We start from the raw sequence: 25,723 nt of genomic DNA on the forward strand, positions 1-25,723 counted from the left end.
TGAGAAAGACAGCTTTTTTATACCCATTCATTCACGTCAACGTCATCAATCTTATGACTTTGATGGACTTAAGTTTTTTTTTTTATAGCAAAGAATCATTCACTTCATTTCCTTAAAATAATATTACAATACAAATATGCCAAGTTTGCCCTCACTCCACCCACTTGTTTGTGAACACACTGCAAAGATGCGCACATTATTGAATCTCGTAATGTTCTAATCCATTTGTTTTTTGGTTGGTGATTATAAAAAACAAGAAACAAATAAATGGCTGAAAGAAGTGCTTTTGACCATGTTCTGACAAATATATTTGAAACGCCTTCAAAAAAAAGGTTGTTCTCAGTTTGACCTGTATGTATGTATTATAGGGGGATATCGATAGGAGACGGTTTGTTTTTTACAAAATTTATGTTCATTCAGTTTTATATTTATACCAAAAAGCGAATTGATTTGCATCACTACCAAACACATTTTAATGTTTGATACTGGAATTAGAACTAACTAGAACTACTCGCTGAAGGATACTCTTTTTATATTCGCAATTATTATAAAGGACTAAATAGTCCTCAAAAAAAGATGTTTATTATGTTAGACCTAAATGATTTAATGTCAGGCTTAAACTATGATTACATTCTAAATTATTATTTCTTATAACATTTACATTTATCATTTCAGAATTTGTTCTAACTGGTTGATTTATCATGTAGCCTTTTTCTAATATAACAACTGTTACAGGAATGTGTTGCCAGTACTTTCCAAGACAGCGGTTTTTCCTCTCCAAATATGTTTCTTTTGAAACCAAAATGGATCTTTCTTCATCTGCAATGATAAATAGAAACAAATAATAATCCATAGTATTTTAAATAAAAAAAAAAAAAATTAAAGGGAACATAAATGTGCTGGCTAACTAGACAATGCCGTACTGGGTCCAGAAATGAAACTCGGAATACGAAGAAATCTGTATTAAAGACTGTACATATATAAATTGTCAAACACTATACAAAAAACCATAAAAATAACTAAAGCGCGTTCTAATACGGCAGCACGCCATCTAGTGAGAAAAATAGGAAAACTAATCGGACATCCCGCCCGCCAAGAACTCTGTTCTTCTCTTCTACCTTTCCTTTCGGTTAGGTTCACCATCTTGGTGTGTATTCTATACTTGAGGTAACATTATTAATTTTGATGTAGGGCGTTACAGAACTGAAGTTTTAGTCTTTAATGTTACCACTCTAACTCCTCCGTCTGGTCCTGGATGTACTGCAGTTATTCTACCCAACAACCATTTTGCTGGCGGCATGTCGTCTTCTCTAATTATTACTAAGTCACCTAATCTGGGTGCTTCTGACTTAGTTTGCCATTTGCTTCGTTGTTGCATATTGTGGAGATAATCCTTCGACCATCTGTTCCAGAAGCTACTTGTCATCTTTTGGGTAAGCTTCCAGCGTTGTAAAGGACTAATTATTTCATTGACATTAATTAATTTTTCAGGTAATAGGATCAACGGTTCTCCTACTAAAAAGTGTGCTGGGGTTAATGGTGTCAAGTCATCCGGGCAAATGGGTCTGGAATTGAGGCACGCCTCTATCTGACAAAGAACGGTCGACATCTCTTCATATGTTAGTGTTGAGTCGCCGATTGTTTTTAACAAGTGCGTCTTCACCGACTTCACACCTGATTCCCATAACCCCCCGAAATTGGGACTTTTTGGTGGTATAAAATGCCATCTCGTGCCATCGTTCTCTAACAATTCCGCTATCTCTTTGACTACACCAGACATACTTTGACCAAACATTTGTGTCAGTTCGTTGGCCGCACCAACGAAGTTCAAGCCATTGTCGCTCCACATATCTAAACAGTGTCCTCGACGTGACACAAATCGGCGAAATGCCGCGATAAATCCTGGTGTAGTGAGGTCGCTCACTGCTTCCAAGTGAATCGCCTTTGTTTTCATGCATACAAATAATGAAATATATCCCTTAGAAGACCTTTGTCCTCTACCCTTTGAGACTCTCATTTGAATAGGACCTGCAAAGTCAACACCACAAGCTTCAAATACTCTCCCTGGGTTGACTCGTACACTTGGGAGTTCGCCCATAAGTGGCTGTTTTGGTTTTGAATTGTACCTTATACATCGTATGCAATTACTGATGTGTCTTTGTGTGTGTCGTGTAGAGGCTGTTCCGCCGTGCATCAAACGTTCGTGAGCGTCCTGGATCAACAGCTCTCCGTGGTGAGTATTCTTTGGTATTATTATTTGATGTTTTTTATCATGTGTTATTTTAGCTGCTTGCAACCTGCCACCTACGCGTAACAATCCATTTTCGTCTATGTATGGGGTGAGTGATATTAATTTACTTCGCTTTTTAATCTTTCCTTTTTCTTTCAGGTCTTCAAGTTCTTCAGCAAATTCTGTTTCCTGAATCATTCTTATGCAAGAGTCAAGAGTTGTCTTCATTTCATCAGCGGTAAGGTAAGTAGGATATTTTTCCCGTAGTTCTTTTTTTATTTTCAGATTGAGAAATCTTCTGCAAAAGGTAAGTACTCTAAGCATTCTTTTTAGCGTAGAAAATCTTTCTAAAATTGTGTGTTCTTCTTTTTTATTAAAAAATGCCTTTGTAGTTTGTTTTCTTTCTTCTAATTTTGTTTCTGGTATGTGTTTCTTATTTGTGTTAATTGTCTTTCTTTTCATCCACTGAGGTCCCTTCCACCACAGCTGATTGTCTTTTAATTCTGAGGGTTCAATACCACGGGATGCAATGTCAGCAGGATTTTCTTCAGATGCTACATGGTTCCATCTATCATTATCTAGTCGAGTTTGAATTTCTGTGATTCGGTTGGCTACAAATGTTTGCCAACGTATAGGTTGTGATTGTATCCAGGCTAAAGCAACAGTCGAGTCAGTGTATGCATAGACGTTGTGTTTTGGAATATTCAATATATTTGTTGCTTCAGCCAGAAGTTTCGCCAGAAGTACTGCCGCGCACAACTCTAAACGAGCGACAGAGATTTGTTTCAGAGGTGCCACCTTTGTTTTACTTTCCAATATTGTAACATGGACTTCATCTCCTTGAATTACTCGCACGTATAAAACGGCGGCATATGCTAAAGTTGATGCATCTGCGAATCCGACAAGCTCAACTTTATCATTGTCAGGGTGAGTATGAATCCACCTGTCTAGTTGTATATTTTGTAGGGTGAGTAGTTGTTTTCGAAACTCTAACCATTCTTCTCGAAGATTGTCTGGTATCTGGGCATCCCAGTCAGCATTGGAAAGCCATAGTTTTTGAATTAACACCTTTGCGCGTATTATAACTGGAGCAAGCCATCCGAACGGGTCGAAAAGGCGTGCTACATCTGATAGTATACTTCTTTTAGTGATTGGTAAAGTTGGTTCAGGTAAGTTAACGGAAATTTTAAACTTATCATCGTTTCGGTCCCATGATATCCCTAGAATCTTTATGATTTTGTCAAATTTGATTTCATATGGTTGTAGTTGATCTTTTGTTTGTTGTATCGTATTAAGTAAATTGTCAGAGTTACTAGACCATTTTTGCAATATAAATACTGCACTTTGAAGTAGTTCATTTACTTGTTTGTATATTTCTATAGCTAGAATATCATCATGTGCACCGGTCATTAAATCATCCATATAGAAACAGGACTTTACAATTTCAGCTCCTAATGGATATTTGTGTTTTTCGTCTTCAGCTACTTGAAATAAGGTGCGAACAGCAAGAAATGGGGCGCATGCAGTACCGAATGTGACGGTAAGTAAGTTGTAGGATCTACAGTCTTCGTGAGGATTGTCTCTCCATATGATACGCTGATAATTTGAGTGATTTTCGGAAATCAAGACTTGACGGTACATTTTTATTATGTCACTTACTAGAGCTATTTTGTGTTGTCTCCAAAGTATTATTAATGAACGTAAATCTTTTTGTAATACAGGTCCAGTAAGCAGTGTATCATTCAGTGACTGTCCTTTAGAACCCTTTGAAGATGCGTCAAAAACGACTCTTAATTTACTTGTGTCTTTATCGTTACGGATCACTGCATGATGAGGTAAGTATATCACATCCCTTTCTTCTATTTTAGCTAAAGTCATATGACCTAAATCTTCATACTCTTTGATGACCTTTGTATATTCTTCTTTTAGTTTACTGTTTTGTTCTAACTTTCGCTCTAGTTGTAAGAATCTTGAAGTAGCTATGTCTTTTGTCATCCCACATTTGTCTACCGGTGTCTTTATCCCTTCTTTAAACGGTAATTGTACTTTGTATCTTCCAGATTCTGTTCTAGTTGTAGTTTCTTTGTAAATCTCTTCACATCTTTTCTCATCTTTAGTTAATTTTCTTTCACAGGTAAGTATTTCATTCTCTACTTCCCAGAACTTTCTTAGTATTTCATTTTCACATACACATAGATGTAAACTAATAATTTGTTTTTGTTTTACAGGTTTTGTGTTGTTAGTATCGCCCGAAAGAATCCAACCCAGTTGTGTTTTTTGCGCTATAATCCCGGATGGACTCTTCATCAATCCAGCTTCTATGATTTCACTATATACTTCAGCTCCTAGCAGAAGGTGTATTTTATTCGGAACATGGAATGTGGGATCTGCTAGTGTTATTTCCTCCAGCTCAGGCCAGTTAGAAACTGTGATTGATTGTGTAGGTAAGTAATTTGTAATTGTTTTCAGAATGTATGCTTTAACCAGGATAGTGTTGTTCGGGTTGTATCTTGACTGTAGTTGTACTTCAACCATGTATTTAGTATGAAGTTGTTTTCCCTCACTCAATCCTGAGACCACGCCGCTGATTTTTGTTTTCTTCAAACCCATCGTTTGAACTAGATCTTCTGTGACGAACGAGGCCTGTGAGCCCTGGTCAATGAGCGCGCGGTAAACGTGTTTCTGACCATGACGTGACGTCACGTCTACCAGCGCTGTGGCTAGAAGTATTTGACCAGGTTGATTTACAAAATGTGATACTATGTTTGTGCTTGAGTCTTTATGTTTTTCTTCCCTTACAGATTCTTCTTTCTTCTCCGGGTGCAACAAAGAGTGGTGTTTTTTATAGCATATTCGACATGACGTTCTTCTCATACATTTGTTTGCAGAATGATTGGGTATTAGACAATTGAAGCATAAATTATTGTTTTGTACAAAGTCATGTTTCTCTTTGTATTGTAGTTTTACAAATTGTTTACATTGGTAAATGTAATGATCTTCTTTACAGAATGCGCACGAACCAGATTCTACAGTAGCATGAAATGTTTTACTCTTATTTGTCTTAGTTGCAGGTTCTATCATTTCAAGAGATCTAAATCTGCTTTCCATAAATTGTTTCAGTGTATCAAATGAAGGAAAATCCTCTCTTTCAGCCGAGATTCCTTGCTCCCACAAGCGATGACTTTCAGGGTCTAATTTTGAAACTGTCAAATAAATTATGATAGCATCCCACTGGTCTGCAGGCAAGCCCAAGTTCTTCAACGAGGTTAAGCATTCGACAGTAGTATCCAGTAGTTGTTTGATATGAAAAGCTGATTCTGACGTTATGTTTCTAATATTAAATAATCTCTTGAAAATGCAGTTGGATATGAATCTTTTATTATTGTATCGGTTTTTCAGAATTTCCCATGCTTGACTGTAATTTTGGTTTGTTATTGGTATAGATCTCAACAGCTGTTCAGCTTCACCGGTCAGACTAGATTTAAGGTAATGTAACTTCTGTACGTTGTCTAAGGATTGATTTGTATGTATGATGGAATTGAAGAGGTCATGAAACGATGTCCACTCAGTATATTTGCCAGAGAATTGTGGAATTTTGATATGTGGCAGCTTGATTTCGGTAGTTGCTTTCTTGGGTTCTTGTAAGGCAGATGTGTGTGTAGTAGCGGTCAAGTCACTAAGTTTTGTTTTTAAATCGCTTTTGTACATAATGTATAATTCTTCACAAGTGTCGTAAGTATCGCTTAAGAAGTAACTCAATGTTTTTCTAGTTTCCTTAGAAATGTTTGAAATTAGGTACTCATGAGATGATTTGAATGAATTCCATGTCGCTTCTAAGTTTTCCAAGCGAGTGTCTAAATAGCTCGGTGTGATTCTTGTCTTTGGAGTTTTACCATAATTAACCTGAGCTTTTTTAATAGACTCCATTCGTTCATCTTGAAGACTGAGTAATTGGTTAATTTTCTCCATTGTTAATTGTATTAATGTTGCAGATAAACAAGAAATTTCTATAGAAAATAACACAAGTTGAAGTTCTCGACAAAGTTAAATAGTTCATACACAACTGTTATAACATATGTAAATTTTTTAAAGTTCTTATTATAAATCACCAATGAATTTTTCAAAGTCTTTTGCACTAGTAAAATTTCAAAGTTAATCAGAGTTTAGTATGGAATTTTTCTAAGTCTTTAGCACTTGCAAAATTTTAAAGTTAATAATAAGATCACTATGAATATTTTCTAAGTCTTTTTTTTAAACACTTGTAAAATTTATAAAGTTCAATCACTACAGAAATATTCTAAGTCCTAAAACACTTGTATTTTTTCAAAGTCTACTCACGGTTACCAAGTCCATTCCACACTGTAATCCGTTAAGTCCTGAGTTCATTCACTTAACACTTCACTACACTGCACGCGAAATTCTACCTTACACACCCGACTCAAAGGACCATTGGCTACCTAGACAATGCCGTACTGGGTCCAGAAATGAAACTCGGAATACGAAGAAATCTGTATTAAAGACTGTACATATATAAATTGTCAAACACTATACAAAAAACCATAAAAATAACTAAAGCGCGTTCTAATACGGCAGCACGCCATCTAGTGAGAAAAATAGGAAAACTAATCGGACAGTGCCTTAGGTTTTGAACTAAAAGAAAGTAATAGTGTTCTTACCTTACAAAACCCTTACAATAAATATAAATAAATAAATAATAAAACAAACCTTCAAGCTCACAAATATCTTGATCAATCCATCTTGTCTGAATGTTTACACATACAAATGCTACATTAAAATTATCACATATATAGCGGCTATAGTTGACCATCATATTTAAATATGCCAACCCTGAAAAGTAAAAGATTTTTAAATTATATTATTTATACTCAAAATTTTATACATTTTTATATTTATCCCGTCACTTAGTAAAATCAAAGAACAGAGAGAGAAACAAATAGTATACATCTTATTAAAACATATAGACACAGGGATTCTAAAAATCATATTTTTTACTTCTGGCAGTCTCCCATCATATATTGACCCCCATCTTCAAGTACAAACATCAGTCAGTTACAATTTTAATGCATCTATGGATTTTTTTGGGTACAGTACCTATATGAAATTATTCATGCAGCTTCAGCACTATAAAAATACTATAAATTACCAATCTTGTTGGAGTCTCCAAGATGTTGAAACATAAGGCAGGGCAGTGAATCTATGATAATGAGTGACAAGTTTTCAATAACAAGGATCTTGTTTTTAATCTTCCTCAATAGCTCAATCAATTCTTCCATAGTCCATATGAAAAATATTCTTATATCATGCATGATCATTGCCATATCCTAAAAAAATTCGGTGAAATAAAGTAAACATATCTAGGAACTTATAAAGGTACAAATATTTACTATGTATTTATTATTACCTTATGTGATAATCCCAAGCTGGCTAAAATCTTTTGCACTCTCACAGCAGAGAAGTCTCCTTTAGTATCAATATACAAAACTTTATTGCCGGTATTTATCACAGAATTTATAGCAATTTGGTGGCATAGTTGTGTTTTCCCTGAATCTGCTAAACCACATATTTCACTTATAAATCCACATGGTATGCCACCGCCTAATGCATCATCTAAACTAAAAGCACAAGATCGTATTCAATAACGAAATTTTATATTCATACAGCATTTATCAATTGTTTTTTTATATTTATTAAATATAAAATATCTATATTTAAATACCTTGGTATGCCTGTCTTTAGAACACATTTCTTAGAAAACTTACTGACGAGTGTAGCCCCGTTTATGGAAAGACCTGAATATTTCCTAAAAAAATCACTTCTTATTTCTAGTACTTGTGGCAAACTGAGTTTAGTAAGATTTGAAATTTTCTCAGAGTCCTCGTGAAGAAACTCAAGAACTGTATTTATTCTGTTCTGGCCAAGTTTTCGTAATACGCTTTCCGATAAGAGAACGTGATTCTCAGATATTAATTTTTGCATTATTAATGATGTATAAAACTTTGATAATTTATTGATAATTATATATTTTAATCAGCTTAAAAAAATAGTTCAACAACAAATTAAATTCAAAATAAGTACATAGGTATTTTTGATGATTGACATTTGACCATTTGACGTTGATTGAAAACAGAACAGAGGAATGATATATGAAATTATATTTTTACATTACATACCTACGTCTAAGTTACATGTTTACTTTAGAGTTTATGTAACTACACGTATTGTATATAAATCGCATCTTTATCCCTGGGTAGACAGAGCCAACAGTCTTGAAAAGACTTAATGGCTATGTTCAGCTGTAAGGCATAATGAAGGAATGAGCTTCATATAAGGTAGCTAGCCCATTGCCTAAAATACGTTATAAAATATTTTATACTGATAAATATATTATAAAATTAAAATATGTACATAATATTTTATTTTATCTATTGTATTTGCTTGGAAGGCACACACCATACACAACTTTCATTCACGTAAGCAACCCCTTGGATTTCTTTACATTTTACCCTGTGATTTTAGTACTGCCATTTAACCCACCCACAGACCACAGATTTGTTTGGGGGTTTAAATGAGAAAATGAGTTACATATTTCTTTTCAATCCAGGAAGTTTGAAAACATGGTAGGAATACGAATTTCTTGCTGGCAACTTTATCGACGACGCCCGCCATTTGTGTTTGCTGTCAAAATGGTCTAATCTCAAACTCAAATAAAATCGCGGATATTTATTTCTCGTTCGTGGCGTAATTCAACAAAATATTCTTTTTAGTTATAAGTTTATTTTAAATAATCAAAATGTCCAGTATATCTCTGGATAAAGAAACCTTTTATCGCCGTATGAAAAAGTTGTATGCAGCATGGAAGGTAAGAAATTGTGTACTTCATTTCATGTGATCTCATTGAAGAATTATTTTGCTAATAAAACGATATTTTTCAGGCTGCTGCAGCAGATTCAAAAGGCGAGGATGCTTTATCAAAAGTTGATTGCTTCGTATCTTGTGTTGGTGTTGATGAAGACACGCTATACAGCAAATCAACAGCATTACAGGTTCGCACCACTATAACGTAGAAACGTGTTTAAAGATTTTGCGATGTTCTTTCTGTAACGCTTTGGGAATATTGATCATAATATTTGAAGCGCATTTTCTTAGGAAAATATTTTCATGTGTATTTTTTGTATTATAAGACAGTAATAGGAGAAGCTTTCTCTCGTGTTAGCTTGTCTTTTAAGTTTTACTTTCGTAATTTTCAAATATATGTCCGTGTTTGGATATTTCACACTATTATGAAATATTGTTCACTTTTGTATAAACAGATTTTTCTGAGTACCTATGCTAATATTATTATAAATTTGTATCAATAATTATTATTAACACTTATAATTTGATATGCAATCCTGAGCACAGAGAAGACTGGCACAGCCACACATTTATTGTTGCTGTTTTGTGATTGCATGACTGGTTCCATATTTTAATTTGGAGTAACATAGTATGTTACAAAGATCATGCATTTTTATGGTAGGTAGTAGGATAGAAAGTAGGATGTAGTGGATAGATGTATTATTCACTTTCTTAGACAATCACTATGTAACAGCTGAATTAGTTGGGTCAGCTGTGACTGTGACCATAATAATTTGTCAATGTATCATAGAACACCCTAAGAGACTGGTTATATTAATGTTTATTTTTGTGAAAAATGTAAAGATACACATACAATAATGTCTTTATTTCATATGGGGTAGACAGAGGCAATACTCTTGAAAAGGCTGAAAGGCCACTTTTAGCTGTATGGCATAATGAATAAAGTGTAATAATTTTTTTCTTTAACAGACATGGCTGTTTGGATATGAGTTGCCAGATACAATCACAGTACTTACAGAACAAAGCATGTGTTTCTTAGCCAGTAAAAAGAAAATAGAATTTTTAAGACAAATTGAAAATGGAAAAGAGGAGACAGAATTGCCACCAGTCAAACTCCTAGTTAGAGATAGGGTAAGTACTTAGGTATATCATTGTCTAATGTACCTAATTAGACATGAATAAAACCAATAATTTCTGTGAAGAGAAACTTTTTTTTACTAATGGTACCTAAGTATGTTGTTTATTTTTTTAGAATGATAAAGACAAAGAAAATTTCAACAAACTCATACAAGAAATTAAGAAATCCAAATCAGGAAAAACTCTTGGTGTATTTGCTAAAGACAACTATCCCGGTGAATTCTGTGAGAGTTGGAAAGCTGCTATGAAGGCTGAGAAATTCGAAAATGTAGATATAAGTTCAGCGGTAGCTCTACTCATGGCACCAAAGGAAGATCCAGAAGTCATCACTGTGAAAAAGGCCTGTTTGGTCACAGTTGATGTTTTTACAAAGTATTTGAAGGACCAAATCATGGAAATCATTGATTCAGATAAGGTAATTTTAGGCTTAACTTAAAATTTAGTTTTCAGATTAAATTGATTGTCTTTATGACAATTCTGCACTCATACAATTTGATAATCGGGCATCAGAGGAGTCCAAGCAAGACTTATTTAGCAAAAAATAGTTAAAGATTTACAACTGAACATGGCCTTTATGTCTTTTCAAGACTATTGGCTCTGTCTACGCCATAAGGGTTAAAGACGTGATCATATGTATGTATGTTAAATATTTAAACTAAGATAAATATGGCATCTACACTAATATTATAAAGAGGAAAACTTTGTTTGTTTGGTTGTAATAAATAGGCTCAAAAACTACTGGACTGATTTTAAAAATTCTTTCACTATTCGAAAGCTACATTATCCACGAGTAACATAGACTATATTTTATTTTGGAAAAAAAATAGAATTCTGTAATATATTTGGATTTTTCGGACACAAACTGAAAAAAATCAACCAAAAAGTTACTTCTTTTGCATACGCTGCCTAAACTACAAAAGATAGAACCATAAAATGTTTTAATTAATTGTAGATCTTATAAATATCTACAAAAAGTCCGTGACACACTATACCTATCTATGTCGAGTGAGGCACAACAACCACATTTTTATTTAAAAATCTTGAATTTTTTTTGGTCTACATTTAAACGCGTTTTTTTTACTCATGCTATTAATCCTTATCAAAATAAATAATTTCATCAATAAGCACAGTTTATGTAGATAATATTTGGTCTTTAAATGATTAAAATTGGACGTTTGGTTTTGAAGTTGTGGTGAAATTAAAATATTACGATTTCTGCTGCACGGCCTGGGACTGCAGGCAGAAGTGACACTTTTTCCTAGCAAGACTTAGTTAGCCGCTTTGCGGGCGGTCCTTTAGTTAGTTCTAATAGAGATATATTTAGTATCGGCTGTGCATCCGTGCGAAGCCGGGGCGGGTCGCTAGTGTTTAATAAAATGAAAATAATTTGCTGGTGTCTGACATCAATACAAAAAAAGTATAGGACCACTCCATCTCTTTCCCATGGATGTCGTTAAAGGCGACTAAGGGATAGGCTTACAAACTTGGGATTATTTTTTAGGCGTTGGGTTAGCAACCTGTCGCTATTTGAATCTCAATTCAATCATTAAGCCAAATAGCTGAAAGTGGCCATTCAGTTTTCAAGACTGTTGGCTCTGTCTACCCCGCAAGGGATATAGACGTGACTTATGTATGTATGTAAAACAATTTATCAGTTGCAACCAAATCAATGTCTTTAAAAAATGTTCCAACAGAAAGTAAAGCACTCGAAACTCGCTGAAGGCGTCGAAGCTGCTATATCGGACAAGAAATACGTGACAGGTGTCGACACGAGCCAGGTGGACATGTGTTACCCGCCCATCATCCAGTCCGGAGGGAACTACAGCCTCAAATTCAGTGCGGTCTCGGACAAAAACCATTTGCACTTTGGCGCTATAGTGTGCTCGTTAGGAGCGCGATACAAGTCGTATTGCTCGAACATTGTTCGTACATTGCTGGTCAATCCTACGGATGAAGTGCAGAGTAATTATAATTTCCTCTTGAACCTGGAAGAGGAGGTTATGAAACACCTTGTGGCGGGTGCAAAGCTGTCCGCTGTCTACGAAGCTGGTTTGGAGTTGGCCAAGAAGGAGAAACCGTCTTTGGTAGATAATCTCACAAAAACTTTTGGGTGAGTTTCGTTAAATTCCACCACAGATTTCTTTACGAAAAGTTATTAGACATTTCATATTTAAATTAGCGACCCGTCCCGGCTTTTCACAGGTAGCATTTATTTATTTATACAATATAAAACACTACACTATGAATCACTCTATCTATTAAAAATAAACTGCATTAAAATCTATTGTGTAGTTGTAAAGACATACATAGGGAGAGACTCGGGAAGCAACTGCTTTATATATATTTTCTTTTATGTATTTTTACATTTCAGATTTGCAATGGGCATAGAATTTCGGGAGAGCTCAATTGTTATTGGTCCAAAAACGACAGTTGTAGCTAAAAAAGGCATGGTTTTTAACATCAACATTGGTCTTGCTAACTTGCAAAACAGTGCTGCAACTGAAAAGGAAGGAAAGGTAAATAATTAACATAATATTTAACAAATGAAACAGTCACAAATGTTATATAAAACTGCCTTTGTAAAATTTTATTAGTTCTTATATCGCTTATGATGCTACAGTTCAACAAATTGGTTTAAAATAATAAGTTCATATCCTGCAGGCAATTCAACATATTTTTTCCACTAACCATGGTCGCTTCATCAATATTTTATGAAAGTTCGTCGGTTTACATGTTATAAATAATACTCTTTCTAATTTAAAACTTTGACAACACATGACTTTGTTCCATTCCAGACATACGCCCTTTTCATAGGTGACACAGTATTAGTGAATGAAGAACAGCCCGCCTCCCTGCTCACACAGTCGAAGAAGAAGATCAAGAACATTGGTATCTTCTTGAAGGATGACGATGAAGATGAGGAAGAAGAGAAGGAGAACAAGACTGAAATACTGGGTGAGTGAACGAGGCCTGCTATACATAGAGGTGTCTACACACTGTACCATCCCCAATATATTTCCTGAATGTGCCATTTTGAGAATATTAGATCTTGCTCATAAGATGTTTTGCAAATAGTAGATATTTTGAGGCACCCACTTAACATTAAATAAAAAAAGTTAACTGATAAGGTTTAATTATTTACAAATTTAAATAACATGGTGTGGACAGCTCAAATCGTAGGGATAAGTAGTCATCTTTGCATATAATTACTGTAATAGAACTAGTAGTCTACGTATATTGAAAAGAGATTAATAGTCGCAGAGTTTCAGTCACATTGTCAATTGAATTTAATTCATCGAAAATAAGAAGAATCCGTACAACAGTCTTGTTGAAAATCGGAATGCGGACGAAGTGATGGGCATATACTAGTTAATTTTTTGGCTTTCAAATGAGTCTTGTAAAAATATATAGTCACTGGTTTTTCAGGTCAACACGCAATAATAAGTGAGTAGTGTATAGAGAGACTTACAGCCTTTGTTTTGTGACAGCAGAGTGAATCAAATAATCCAAAACATTTCAGGTGGCAGTAAATGTTTTGAGGAGTGTGGCTGAAGTTTATACAAGGCTTAATTAACTTGAAAATATTAGCGTCGCTATTGACGTATTAAAAAAAAGTTTTTTCAAAATTTTAACCTTTCGCTTAGAGAATTTCGTTTTTCAGGCTTGTAAAAATCGAATCTCTTGCACAAAATGTAAGATATTTTCCCCTGAAAGAAAAATTTGTCACAAACATACTCTTGCACATTTTTACATTATTCACATACACAATGAAAGCGATTCGGTTTTTGCTTCACTTCTAAATTGGTTAACTTTATGCAAAAGGTTTTTTGACAAAGCTAACATTGGGATTTTTTTATTTAATTGTTTTCATTTACATGCAATCGTGGATGGGCAGAGAACGGAGGTGAGTTCATTGTTATCAACCGGCCCCTAATTGCATGTTTAGACCAATGTTACTATCACAATAGGATATACTTAATTTTGTATTTCTGATACTTTGGCGACGAACTTAATAAAAACGAAAAAGAAGTCCCATTGTGATATTAATATTACGTTTTGAGCGCAAAAGCATAGAAAAAAAAATAACAAATATATTTAATTTATTCCAAAAAAACTAATAAAATGGTCTCCTGGCATGGGCATATTTTTGCTAAAAAGGATACCATGCTTGCCGTGTAAATTGAGATTATAAGCCACCAATTATTATTTTTTATTTTTCAAATAAAGAACGCAATAAAGACTAGAAAGGTAACATTTTAGGCAGAGGAAAAAGAACAGCCGTCATCGAATCTAAGTTGCGTACCGAGCATTCTTCTGAAGAGAAACGTAAAGAGCACCAGAGAGAGTTGGCTATAGCTCTCAACGAGAAGGCCAAGGAAAGGTTGGCGAAGCAGTCCAGTGGGAAGGATGGGGAGAAAATCAGAAAGAGTACAGTCTCATACAAAAGTGTCAGTCAGATGCCCAGGGAGAATGAAGTTAAGGAGTTGAAGTTATATGTTGGTGAGTTATATTTTTTGAACCTAGTGCCATGTTTCCTTGTTAACTTTTTAATGAGTGTTTATGAATTTGAGAATCTTCACTGTTAATATTTATCTTTTTGGTACCTGATGGGTTTTAAAGTGATGTTCTGTGAATTTGATCGTTTTAGATCGCAAATACGAGACAGTGATTCTGCCAATATTCGGTATTCCGGTTCCGTTCCACATTTCCACAATTAAGAACATCTCCCAATCGGTGGAGGGCGACTACACATACCTTAGGATCAACTTCTTCCACCCCGGAGCGACCATGGGCAGGAATGAAGGCGGTAACTACGCGCAGCCGGACGCTACGTTTGTGAAGGAAGTGTAAGTTTAATGATGTGGTCTATGAATGTGCTAATTTTGTCAGCTATAAGCCCCTCCTATTCTTGAATTATAAGAGTACTTAAATATGCATTGTGCAGCCATGTGTCACTTATATCTTGTTGGTATCTCTGCTGCTCATTTTTTTTCTTTAGTCATTTAAAGACAGTACGTAAGTGACACAAACTTGTGTATTTATAACAACTTTTAGTTAATATCTGTTGACAATAATGTTATGATGATTTGTACAGTAGATTATTTCTTAATTTTTATTTTTTTTATATCTTCCTTAGTACATACCGAAGTACGAATACCAAAGAGCCTGGCGAGATCTCGCCTCCTTCTTCGAACCTTAACACCGGCTTTAGACTCATCAAAGAGGTCCAAAAGAAATTCAAGACGAGAGAGGCAGAAGAACGCGAGAAGGAAGATTTAGTCAAACAGGACACCTTAGTGCTTTCACAAAGCAAAGGAAATCCCAAATTAAAAGATCTGTACATAAGGCCCAATATAGTTACAAAGAGAATGAGCGGGTCTCTAGAAGCACACTCGAATGGGTTTAGGTTTACTTCAGTTAGAGGAGATAAAGTGGATATTCTGTACAATAATATAAAGAACGCGTTCTTCCAACCCTGTGATGGAGAAATGATTATATTGTTGCACTTCCATTTGAAACATGCTATTATGTTTGGTGAGTAAGATCTTATTGTTAAATTTTTTTGGTATCATGGGTGTAGGAATTAGGAAGAGCTTGGTGAACTATCCAGATTAGCGTAGTTGTCCAAGCCATCTAATATGTGTTTATTTTGTTTAAATATATAGGAGCAGAGGAAGAGTATATGGGTTTGTCGCCCAAAAAAAAATCATCTATGATTAGGCCAAGCTACAGTAGGCAATCTAGACATATCCTACAACCCAATAATACAATATTAAAATTCTATTAAATTACCATTTTTGTACATTAATCACGTGCAATAAAGCTTTATTCATCACATACAGGTAAAAAGAAGCACGTGGACGTCCAATTCTACACGGAAGTGGGTGAAATCACGACAGATCTGGGTAAACACCAACACATGCACGACCGCGACGACCTGGCGGCGGAGCAAAGCGAGAGGGAGCTGCGACATAAGCTGAAGGTCGCGTTCAAGAGCTTCTGCGAGCGAGTCGAGAACATGACCAAGCAAGAGGTGGAGTTCGACACGCCTTTCAGGTAATAATCTTCTTACTGAGATCTGTCTGAAGGGTAAAGAATAGGACCACTCCATCTCTTTCCCATGAATGTCGTAAAAGGCGACTAAGGAGTAGGCTTATAAACTTGGGATTCTTCTTTACCTGTCACTATTTGAATCTCATTTCCATGTTAAAGCCAAACGTGATTATATGTATGTATGTCTGAAGGGTGGGACTCTTGTAGCAAGCAATGCCAATGAAATGGAGCAGGCTTAGCTTAGTTTTTTATACACATAGGTACTAGCCTTTTCCTGGATTGATTCCAGTATGCAAGCTATTTAATAATTAATCTTTATTTTTCCAGAGAACTTGGTTTCCCCGGAGCACCGTTCCGAAGCACAGTCCTCTTGCAGCCCACGTCCGGGGCTCTCGTGAATCTCACCGAGTGGCCCCCCTTCGTGATAGCCCTCGAAGATGTGGAGTTGGTCCACTTCGAAAGAGTACAGTTCCATCTCAAGAACTTTGATATGGTGTTCGTGTTTAAGGATTATGCAAAGAAAGTGGCTATGGTCAACGCAGTACCGATGAACATGTTGGATCATGTCAAGGAATGGTTAAAGTGAGTATCAATACTACTGCTATTAACAAAGCGATATGTAACTAACATATTAAAGTCATGCAGGCCAGCTATATTTTTGGTTTTGGCGATAGAAAGATACAAAACTAGCAAAGACAGTGTCTTTGCTAGTTTTGTATCTTTCTATCGCTTGACAGGTATAAATTTTGAATCTATTCATAACTAGCTATTACGCGCAGCTTCGCCCGCACCTATTTTGTTTCGTAAAGCAGGCCCGACCCTTAATTATATATACGAAAAATTTTAAGAACCAATCGATTCAGTAAATATGTCGTGAACAGAAAACGAACAAATAAACTTAATATCGCGTTTAATTATATATTATTAGTTATAAAATTAATTATATAATATTAATTAGTTTACTTTTTATCTGTGTTTTTTTTTTATATCAAAATTTTTGAAACATTACTAAGAGTGGCAACTTTCTCACAGTTCATGCGACATCCGCTACTCTGAGGGTATTCAGTCGCTAAACTGGACCAAAGTCATGAAGACGATAACAGACGACATCGAGGGCTTCTTCGACAACGGCGGCTGGTCTTTCTTGGATCCCGAGTCTGACGCCGAGAACGCTGAGCAGGTTTGTAGATATAATTGTAAACATACATATACCACGTCACTAATACAGGGTAGACAGAGTGGTAAATAATTCAGCAGGTCCTCATCGCTAAGGGATAAATCCAGTTGATATTCTGTTTAAAAAAACAGGTTAAAACTTTTGTCAATTTCACCAAAGAAAGAATTAACTCAAAAGACTGTTACGCGGCTATGTTTAACTAAAAGGTTTTATTTATGGTAGATTATTTTTTTGCCAATTTAATATATTTATAAATAACTTGAATCCAGGATGAGGAATCGGAAGAAGAGGACGACGCGTACGAGCCGACGGACGCCGAGTCCGAGGAGGAGTCTGAAGAAGACTCCGAGTACGACTCCGAGGCCTCCGACGAGTCTGACGGAGACAGCGAGAGCAACGGTCAGTGGGATACTAAAGTGTTTTTCTATTAAACTTTTTTACACATATAAAATAAGGCTGCTATATTAAATGTTGGACATTACAATTAATGCTTTGCTTGTTGAATCAGTACCTTAACTGAGACTTATGTACGTCGTTTTAACGGCTACATATAAAAGGTGCTTTATCAAAATTTAGCCCAAATTCTTCAGTTTCGTCTTTGCCATTAATATGATTAGATTGTTTTTTTATACTTGATCATTTTGTATTTTTATATTCCATATAGAAGAAGATGAAGAATCAGGCAAAGACTGGTCAGACTTAGAGCGGGAAGCAGCGGAAGAGGACAAAAAGGAGAGAGGTTACGAGCGAACGGACGACTTCGACAGGAAACGGAAAGGCGGCCATGACAGGCACCGGGACTACGACGAGAGGAAGAAGAGCAAACACGACAAGAACCACAAAAGCTCACATAAAAGCTCCAATTCCAATCACAAAAGTTCCAGTCATAAAAGTCCGTCGAAGCACAGTAAAGATAAAGACAGGTTAGTACTTACTTTGAGGAGTGCCAAATGTTTAAAAACAGAAATACTTCTTTGGAATTGTATGACTTAAAAACCCGTCATTCTATATATGTATCTTCTTGACAGTTACATAAACCTAAAATTTTGGTGTTCTATTTGTATTTGGTGTACGTTTGTAATAATAATGAGGAATTATATTATTCCCTTTCAGTCCGTCAAAGAACCGCGACAAACACAAGTCCCACCACGACCGCGACCACAAATCGTCCCACAGCAAGTCTAACGGCGACCACAAGAAGAGCGACCACAAGTCCCACAAGCGGTCGCGCGACGATAGCCGCGAACACGGGCGCAGCCCTAAGAAAGCCAAGTGAGTTTAAATTTATATAAAGTCATCTCGTATGTACCCGTCTATGTAAATAACTGAAATGTCAATATATTTGTGGGTCGAGTTTAGTGGAATCTCCTCTGAATTCAATTGTGTTATGTATATTAAAAAAGACCCCTAAGGCTGATTATTGTCGGCTGGTAAATGACTAAAAATTAATATTTCACGGCATGTTTGCTGTCAAATGCTGCAGGTTTTTACAGTTTATTGTTGAGCTGATATGAGCTGCTGAAAGAAGTTAATCGTTATGCGATGAATGCTTTTGGAAATTTATTGACTTGAAAGTGTGACATGTAGGTAGGAACATCCAAAACCCACAACCGATCCGTAGTGTCACTGTTTTAGTACCAACTTGCACAAAAGAACTAATGGATTCTAATCTTTCGGTTTCAGGAAATAACCTTCGTTCACAATTTGTTGGAGTTAACGGGTTCCAATCACTGCACACGACCGTTCATAATGTGATTATGATTTGAACAACATTGTTACATATGTTGTGTCCGTCTGCATAATGTTCAAAACTGATCGTCTGAATGTTTGTACTGTAGATTAATTTTTATTCCATCGATTGTAATTTAATTTGTGAAACAAACCGAAATAAATATAAGGATTTATATTTCGCTCTTTGCATTTTTACATCCACTACCTTGAAATTAATCCTTTCAAACACAGTGTGTTTAAAAAAGATCATTTAGACGCTGTTTTTGGCGGACTCCGTGTTTTCCGAAACTCAGGCGAGAATGCGAGCGATTGACAATATATGTAAGGGATTCCTTGTCCGGTTCATTATGGATCTTTCGCGGGATTCGTAGCAACAAGTCATAATTTTGCAACTTTAAAGTTTTGGAAATAAACTTGTGTCTAAATATCCAATGTGTGATACATGCATTCTCTATCAGGCACTTCCAACTTTAAATAATAATAACACACTTTTGCACATAGGACAGGGATAGTTATATAGTTTTATTTATTGTGTTAAATTAGTAACTTTCAATCAGACTGACCGCAGTCAAACTGTGAAAACAGTTTTGCGGAATATTGTTTTAAGTTCATTATGAATATTGTGTAATAAATAAATAAAAAATATATATATGACACATTGCATTTCAACGTTCGTGAATAAGGAGGCAGGAAGTCGTTATACGAACATTGATAGGTAAGGCTTATCCATCCGTCCCGTTCTTTAAGTTGGTTACCGAAGTGATAGAAAAGACAAGACATATGCCTTGTCAACGTTCGTGAATAAGGGAGCAGGTCATAATTATAAGAAAAAAGTAAATAAAATAATTTTGTATTTTATTTATTCCTACTTTTGTCATTATCATAATTACAAATAAATCACACAACTTCAAAAGTGGTAACGTAAGTTTCGGTTAGCGGAAAATAGTTACAAAATAACTAAATACAACGTTTTGATACCACATTACCCTTCTTTAACAGTCAGGTTTAAAATCAAGCTTTTTTCATCCAAAAAAAGAATATAAAAATATTATACCTGTGCAAAACAATAAGTACAATACAGGTTTTGTGATTGCAATAAAATCATTTATTAAATAATAACTACTTATAAGCCTTCTAAAGCAATAACAATTACATTGTACATATTTACAGGAAGCGAGATAGTCCTTTATGTCCATTACATCATTTTGAATAACATTAGCACAAACATAACTTTTAGTCGATGTATAAATAGAATTAATCTCACTGACGGACATTTAGCATAGCTGTCTTTGTCCTACCGTCATGGGTAATGGAGACAGCAACGTAAAATGATCTGTTACAACCCATTCGATTAGAATGAGGTTTTTTAAATTTGATTGGAAGGTCCACCGATTTTCATAATCTTGTAAAATTAGTGCTGAGAAATGTTTCAAGAAAACATGATAGCCCCTCGGTGGCTCAAAATAAGTTAACAAGTCGTGCACGGCTGTCAAAATGACATTACCGCTCAGAAATCTCTGATACAAATGCTGCACTATAAAATAATACTAGGAACCATCCTTATAGGAAACTATAACACTAATTCATGGCTGAGTCTGTTGAATCCTGGGCTACTACTACGGGTCCTTTGGGCAGTACTGTTATCCTCTTGGCTTCGGGCAGTTTGTTTACGTCTTGCAGCTTGGCCGTATCTTTCTGGTCCGCCTGGGACTCGGATGAGCTCCAATACTTCTTGTTGACTAGCATCAATACCATCAATGCGGGTAGATGTATAAGTGAGAACCTAAACAGTTTCCTTGAACTGGCGCTGTCGGATTTTTTGTAGAATTGCCAGGCTGTGGATTGGAAACATAGAGGATTTTATTTAAGAGGACGTTGCGTAAGACTTAATAAGGTATTTCTATTATCTACTTTATAATGTCATCATACTCATGGTGTGAGTTTTGGTTGTGTGCTCAGTCCTCACCGCACCGATCAAACGCGTCGAGCAAGTAAACGCTAATTTGTATGTGATTCAATAAGCGCCTAATACATTTCCATTCAAATTCGCGTTAACTCGCGTAAAACCGAACTAACCCCTCTGGAGATGAGCCATAGATTCGCCTATAACCAAGATCCGAGAATTGGGCAAGTCAGATTTTACCACAAAGTGGTCGCTATGAAACAAACTGAGAACTCACCTAAATACATGAAATAGACATTCAGTGGCAGTGACTCGAGTGCGAACCAGACGTTGGTCACGTCCATGTAAGAGGACGCTAGACAGGTCGCCGTTATCACGCCTGTATGCCGCAGGGCAACTCTCCGACACAGAGCTGGAATGATAACAGAAGTAATGGTTACAGCCGGCAAATGTAGGTATCAAATTAATCAGATATTTTTATAGACATAAAGTAGTTTGTCTACAAAAATACCAGGTTAAAGCTAGGCCAAAACTAATATACATCCAGTTTCCATGTTGAAATCAAAATTGAAGTGAGTACATACCCGGGTCAGTGACCGCCATCATCCTGTAGCCGGCGCGGGAGTAGTCGGGGCGCAGGTTCCAGGACAGCGCGTTGAAGTGCGGGAACTGCCACGAGTACAGCACGGCGCCCAGCAGCAGCGCGCCCGCGTCCAGCCCGCCCGCGCAGCCCGCCCAGCCCATCAGCGGCGGGATGGCGCCCACTGGGGACACAGTCTACATTGGAAACGTCTCCACTGAGCACTCTTCACCGCCCTGGAACTGTTATCCGCCCCGGATCTTCGCCTTTGGTTCCATTTCAGCTCTCACCAAGTATCTCTTCACAATCACCAATCTCATGTCTATAGCTATACCCACGACCTCATAAAAATTGTATAAAGGTTGTCTATCTTCTATAAATTTTTAAATGATCTCTCATTACCGTTGTGACGTTTTACCTAAACGACACAAAAAGTCAGGTAAAGAATCTAAACTGCTGAGCGTGCATGATGTGAGTTAAATGAAGTGAATGAAGTATGCAAGGATCGTAGCAAGTGGAAAGATGTTGTTTCTAGCCTACCACTTTGGTAAAGTGGTCTGATTTTATGTATGAATGTATTGTCTTAACATTTGTTCTGGTTGAGTGCTCAAGTGGCATTGATCCAGAAGACGATTCGTAATATTAGAGAAGCCTAACCCAGCTAGGATTATGGTTGCAGCAGATTAATTATCCTCTGAAAAAGTGAATTTACGCACCTACAGAGCCTAGCCAAGTGTTCAGTATGGACATCCTCTTCATGGGGGTGTACACGGTGGTGTAGAGGAACAGGTTGGCCGCGCCCAGCGCCGCCGTCAGCGGGTTCACGGCGTACAGTATGCACAGGCCGGTGGAAGTGGCCACGGTTGCGAAGCTGATCGCGTGCGCTGGTCTGGATTAAACATTAAATAATTTTTAATCTTCCACCTAGTTCTCATCCCAGTTGCATATCTAGGAACTGCTTCAGACTATCTAGGAATACTAGTACAATAATCTGAAGCAGTAGAAATTTTGAGAACTTCTGGGAAAATTGAAGGAGCATTAAAACTCCTACGCTTAATGCTAATACAACTTCTAATCCTTATAATTGAAGTATTATACAAAAAATATTTATTTAATTTTGTCATATTTTTATTTTATAATTAGTTGGCCGCCCTGGCTTTGCTGCTGATACATACATAGCCTGTAACACCCACAGGTATTTCCGAAAATTAGTCCTTACAAACAAACAAAGTTACAAACCTTTACTTCTTTAGAATGATAGTATAGATAATCTGGACGGGTTTAAAGTTTGAATCCTGAAAAAATATCCCTAGGTCTCTTGTACTTTATAATCACTTAATAGACAACTTACTCCAACAATCCTTTAACTAGCACTCTGTTTTTCGTCCTGGACATCTGTGCATCAAATGGCACCTCATGATACTGGTTGATAGAGTTAGCCGCAGCAGACACAAGCCCCGTGCCGGCCGCACAGAGCACGAAACTGGTCAGCTCGAATGGAGCAGGCGCAAGGGCGTAGCCAGCCATCGATGTCATTACTACTAGCGCTGGAAATTGACTTCTTTGTTTATGGTTTGTGCAATATTAGTTATTCCAAATATAACATGTAAACCATATCCAAAATTCTTCTAATTCTTTCATATACTCTAATAAAATATGTAAATAATACTTACATGTAAGTCGAAATTTTGAAAGCATTAAGCAGTATTGTCCAAAATTGGCCTTCCTGTCATGGGAAGGTGTCTCTTTCCACACCCTAGTGTCTTGTGGGGCCACTTTGTTTTTCTTTATGGGCGTTATCGCTTGAGTCTGTGACGTGAGTGGGAGTTTGCTTTTCCAACATTGAGAGGTAGTAAAACTAGCATTCTGTTGTGTTACTGTGCCATTCTGAAATTAAAGAAAAAAAAAATGATGAGAAACAAACTTTTTCTGATTGGTTTGGGTCTTGGATATTTATCTATATATAAGTTTTTATTATAAAATATAGCATTGTTGAGTTTGTATCTTGTAACACAAATTTTGTACCTGCTTCGAGGCTAACTCAATCTATTTAATATGTTCTCATATTTCATTGAAAAAAATTTCTGGGTATTGATCCTAGTTATGTTTTTCTGCAGAGGTCAGGTGCATAGTGTAAAAATAGGACTAACCCAATCAAGGATCATGGTTGTAATAGTGCGCCCCTGGCTACTCTCCAGAGTGCAAATGTTTAAAGGATGTGCATGTTTGTTATATTTTCATTCATAATCAAGTGAATATTTTTTTTTTAACTGTATTATTGTGGGCACTTTGGTTATATGTCATTTATATTGGCACCGGGCTAGATAACAACATAAAAGGTTTGTACTTACTTTAATTTTAAATAGCACTGACTTTGTGGAAAGTCCAACAGCACCATGTTTCAGGCACAGAGTGCAATGAAGCACTTTTACATAAGACATTATGGAAAGGGATATATCTAAAAGTTGTTAAGTCAACATCCTGAAAATAATAAACATTGTGTCAAATCATAGTTTCTGGATTCTCGTTTTTAAATACACCAGGAGAGATTAAATAACTTAATGGCAACTTGAAGCCATAAGTTGAGTTTAGTTATTAAAATATGTTAAAAAATTTGTAACTAAAAGAATTGCGTAACAATGTACCGTAAATATTGTACTAAAAGTAAGGTAAATATGTTATGGCATCTATTGCTGGTTGTTGACACAAACACGATTATAATGATCACTTACTTCGTACAATTTTTTTTAGAATATTTATAAACTCCTCTTTATAAAGAGTTCAAAACATTTATTTTCCAATAAAATAACATAAACATTTGAGGTTATGCATGACCCGACCGTAGAAGTAGAGAGGGAAGGGAGGTGGAGTGCAGTGTTGTCAACTATTTCTGGCAAACACGCGCTAATTGTGCGCAAACACGAGACGACAGTGTACTATTGTCAACATACATACATAAAATCACGCCTCTTTCCCGGAGGGGTAGGCAGAGACTACCTCTTTCCACTTGCCACGATCTCGGCATACTTCCTTTGCTTCATCCACATTCATAACTCTCTTCATGCAAGCTCGGCGGTTTCGGGTACTTTTAACCTGACCCTTTACCAGGACGTCCTTAATTTGATCAAGATACGTTCGTCTAGGTCTTCCCACTCCGACCTTTCCCTCCACACTCTCCTTGTATATCTGCTTAGTCAACCTGTTTTAATTCATCCTCTCCATATGACCGAACCATCTCAACATACCCTTTTCTATTCCTGTAACTAAGTACATCTTCTTTCACATCACAACATTCCCTTATCACGCTATTCCTTATCCGGTCATTCAATTTCACACCCAACATACTCCTTAACGCTCTCATTTCCACTGCATTTATTCTGCTTTCGTGCTTCTTTTGCCATACCCAACTTATAACTTTTGTCAAATAAGATTTTAAGTTGTAATAAAAGGAGTCAAAAGCGCGTAAAAAGAGTTACTTAATACATACATACATACATATGTTCACGTCTATATCCCTTGCGGGGTAGACAGAGCCAACAGTCTTGAAAGGACTGAATGGCCACGTTCAGCTATTTGGCTAAATGATAGAATTGAGATTCAAATAGTGACAGGTTGCTAGCCCATCGCCTGAAAAAGAATCCTAAGTTTGTAAGCCTATCCCTTAGTCGCTTTTTACGACATCCATGGGAAAGAGATGGAGTGGTCCTATTCTTTTTTGTATTGGTGCCGGGAACCACACGGCACTTACTTAATACAATTGGTTTAAAAAAGGCTTATTACTCCTATTGCCTACTTAATAGCGTTGGTTGCTTGCTTATTACTTTTTTTTAATTATTATTTTAATTAACTTTTTAATCTGCCATATAAAAAGCACCATGGATTTATAAGTGGGTATGTAAATTACATTGACAATATTTTCGATCAGATATAAAAGACAATTTTGAAAAATTTTGCTTGCTTAATTTTATTTCGATTCAATGGGTCTTTTTGATAGCGTTTTAGGTTTAAAGAACTTTATTTCTCATAAGAATATAC

At 36.1% G+C, this 25,723-nt stretch overlaps 3 protein-coding genes across 5 annotated transcripts; 1 reads left to right on the forward strand and 2 right to left on the reverse strand.

The window, feature by feature from the left end:
• Window positions 1–41: 41 nt before the first annotated feature.
• Window positions 42–8,325, reverse strand: LOC106134516 (DNA repair protein RAD51 homolog 4). Its single transcript, XM_013334595.2, has 5 exons — window positions 7,968–8,325; window positions 7,653–7,863; window positions 7,395–7,572; window positions 6,956–7,078; window positions 42–819 (listed from the first exon to the last, which is right to left on the reverse strand). The coding sequence occupies exons 1-5, from the start codon at window positions 8,225–8,227 to the stop codon at window positions 584–586; spliced, it is 1,008 nt and encodes a 335-aa protein (XP_013190049.1). The 5' UTR covers window positions 8,228–8,325; the 3' UTR covers window positions 42–583.
• Window positions 8,326–8,905: 580 nt separating this feature from the next.
• On the forward strand, window positions 8,906–19,380 carry LOC106134536 (FACT complex subunit spt16). Of its 3 annotated transcripts, none has more exons than XM_060954909.1 (18): window positions 8,906–9,110; window positions 9,184–9,294; window positions 10,076–10,237; window positions 10,359–10,658; window positions 11,938–12,353; window positions 12,615–12,759; window positions 13,039–13,198; window positions 13,670–13,687; window positions 14,504–14,743; window positions 14,892–15,090; window positions 15,381–15,778; window positions 16,087–16,300; window positions 16,625–16,879; window positions 17,330–17,477; window positions 17,744–17,873; window positions 18,139–18,397; window positions 18,588–18,746; window positions 19,158–19,380. In XM_060954909.1, the coding sequence occupies exons 1-18, from the start codon at window positions 9,042–9,044 to the stop codon at window positions 19,162–19,164; spliced, it is 3,390 nt and encodes a 1,129-aa protein (XP_060810892.1). In that variant the 5' UTR covers window positions 8,906–9,041; the 3' UTR covers window positions 19,165–19,380. The 3 variants fall into 3 exon arrangements, with proteins under 3 accessions (XP_060810892.1, XP_013190076.1, XP_013190077.1); XM_013334622.2 differs by lacking the exon at window positions 13,670–13,687 and adding an exon at window positions 14,139–14,147; XM_013334623.2 differs by lacking the exon at window positions 13,670–13,687.
• Window positions 19,381–20,048: 668 nt separating this feature from the next.
• On the reverse strand, window positions 20,049–24,576 carry LOC106134487 (protoheme IX farnesyltransferase, mitochondrial). Its single transcript, XM_013334550.2, has 8 exons — window positions 24,421–24,576; window positions 24,040–24,169; window positions 23,362–23,575; window positions 23,040–23,235; window positions 22,405–22,577; window positions 21,693–21,872; window positions 21,386–21,520; window positions 20,049–21,040 (listed from the first exon to the last, which is right to left on the reverse strand). The coding sequence occupies exons 2-8, from the start codon at window positions 24,127–24,129 to the stop codon at window positions 20,784–20,786; spliced, it is 1,245 nt and encodes a 414-aa protein (XP_013190004.1). The 5' UTR covers window positions 24,130–24,169; window positions 24,421–24,576; the 3' UTR covers window positions 20,049–20,783.
• Between the last annotated feature and the right edge of the window lie 1,147 nt (window positions 24,577–25,723).

This window comes from Amyelois transitella, chromosome 5 (genome assembly GCF_032362555.1).
Source record: "Amyelois transitella isolate CPQ chromosome 5, ilAmyTran1.1, whole genome shotgun sequence".
In the NCBI taxonomy this organism is placed as follows: Eukaryota; Metazoa; Arthropoda; class Insecta; order Lepidoptera; family Pyralidae; genus Amyelois; species Amyelois transitella.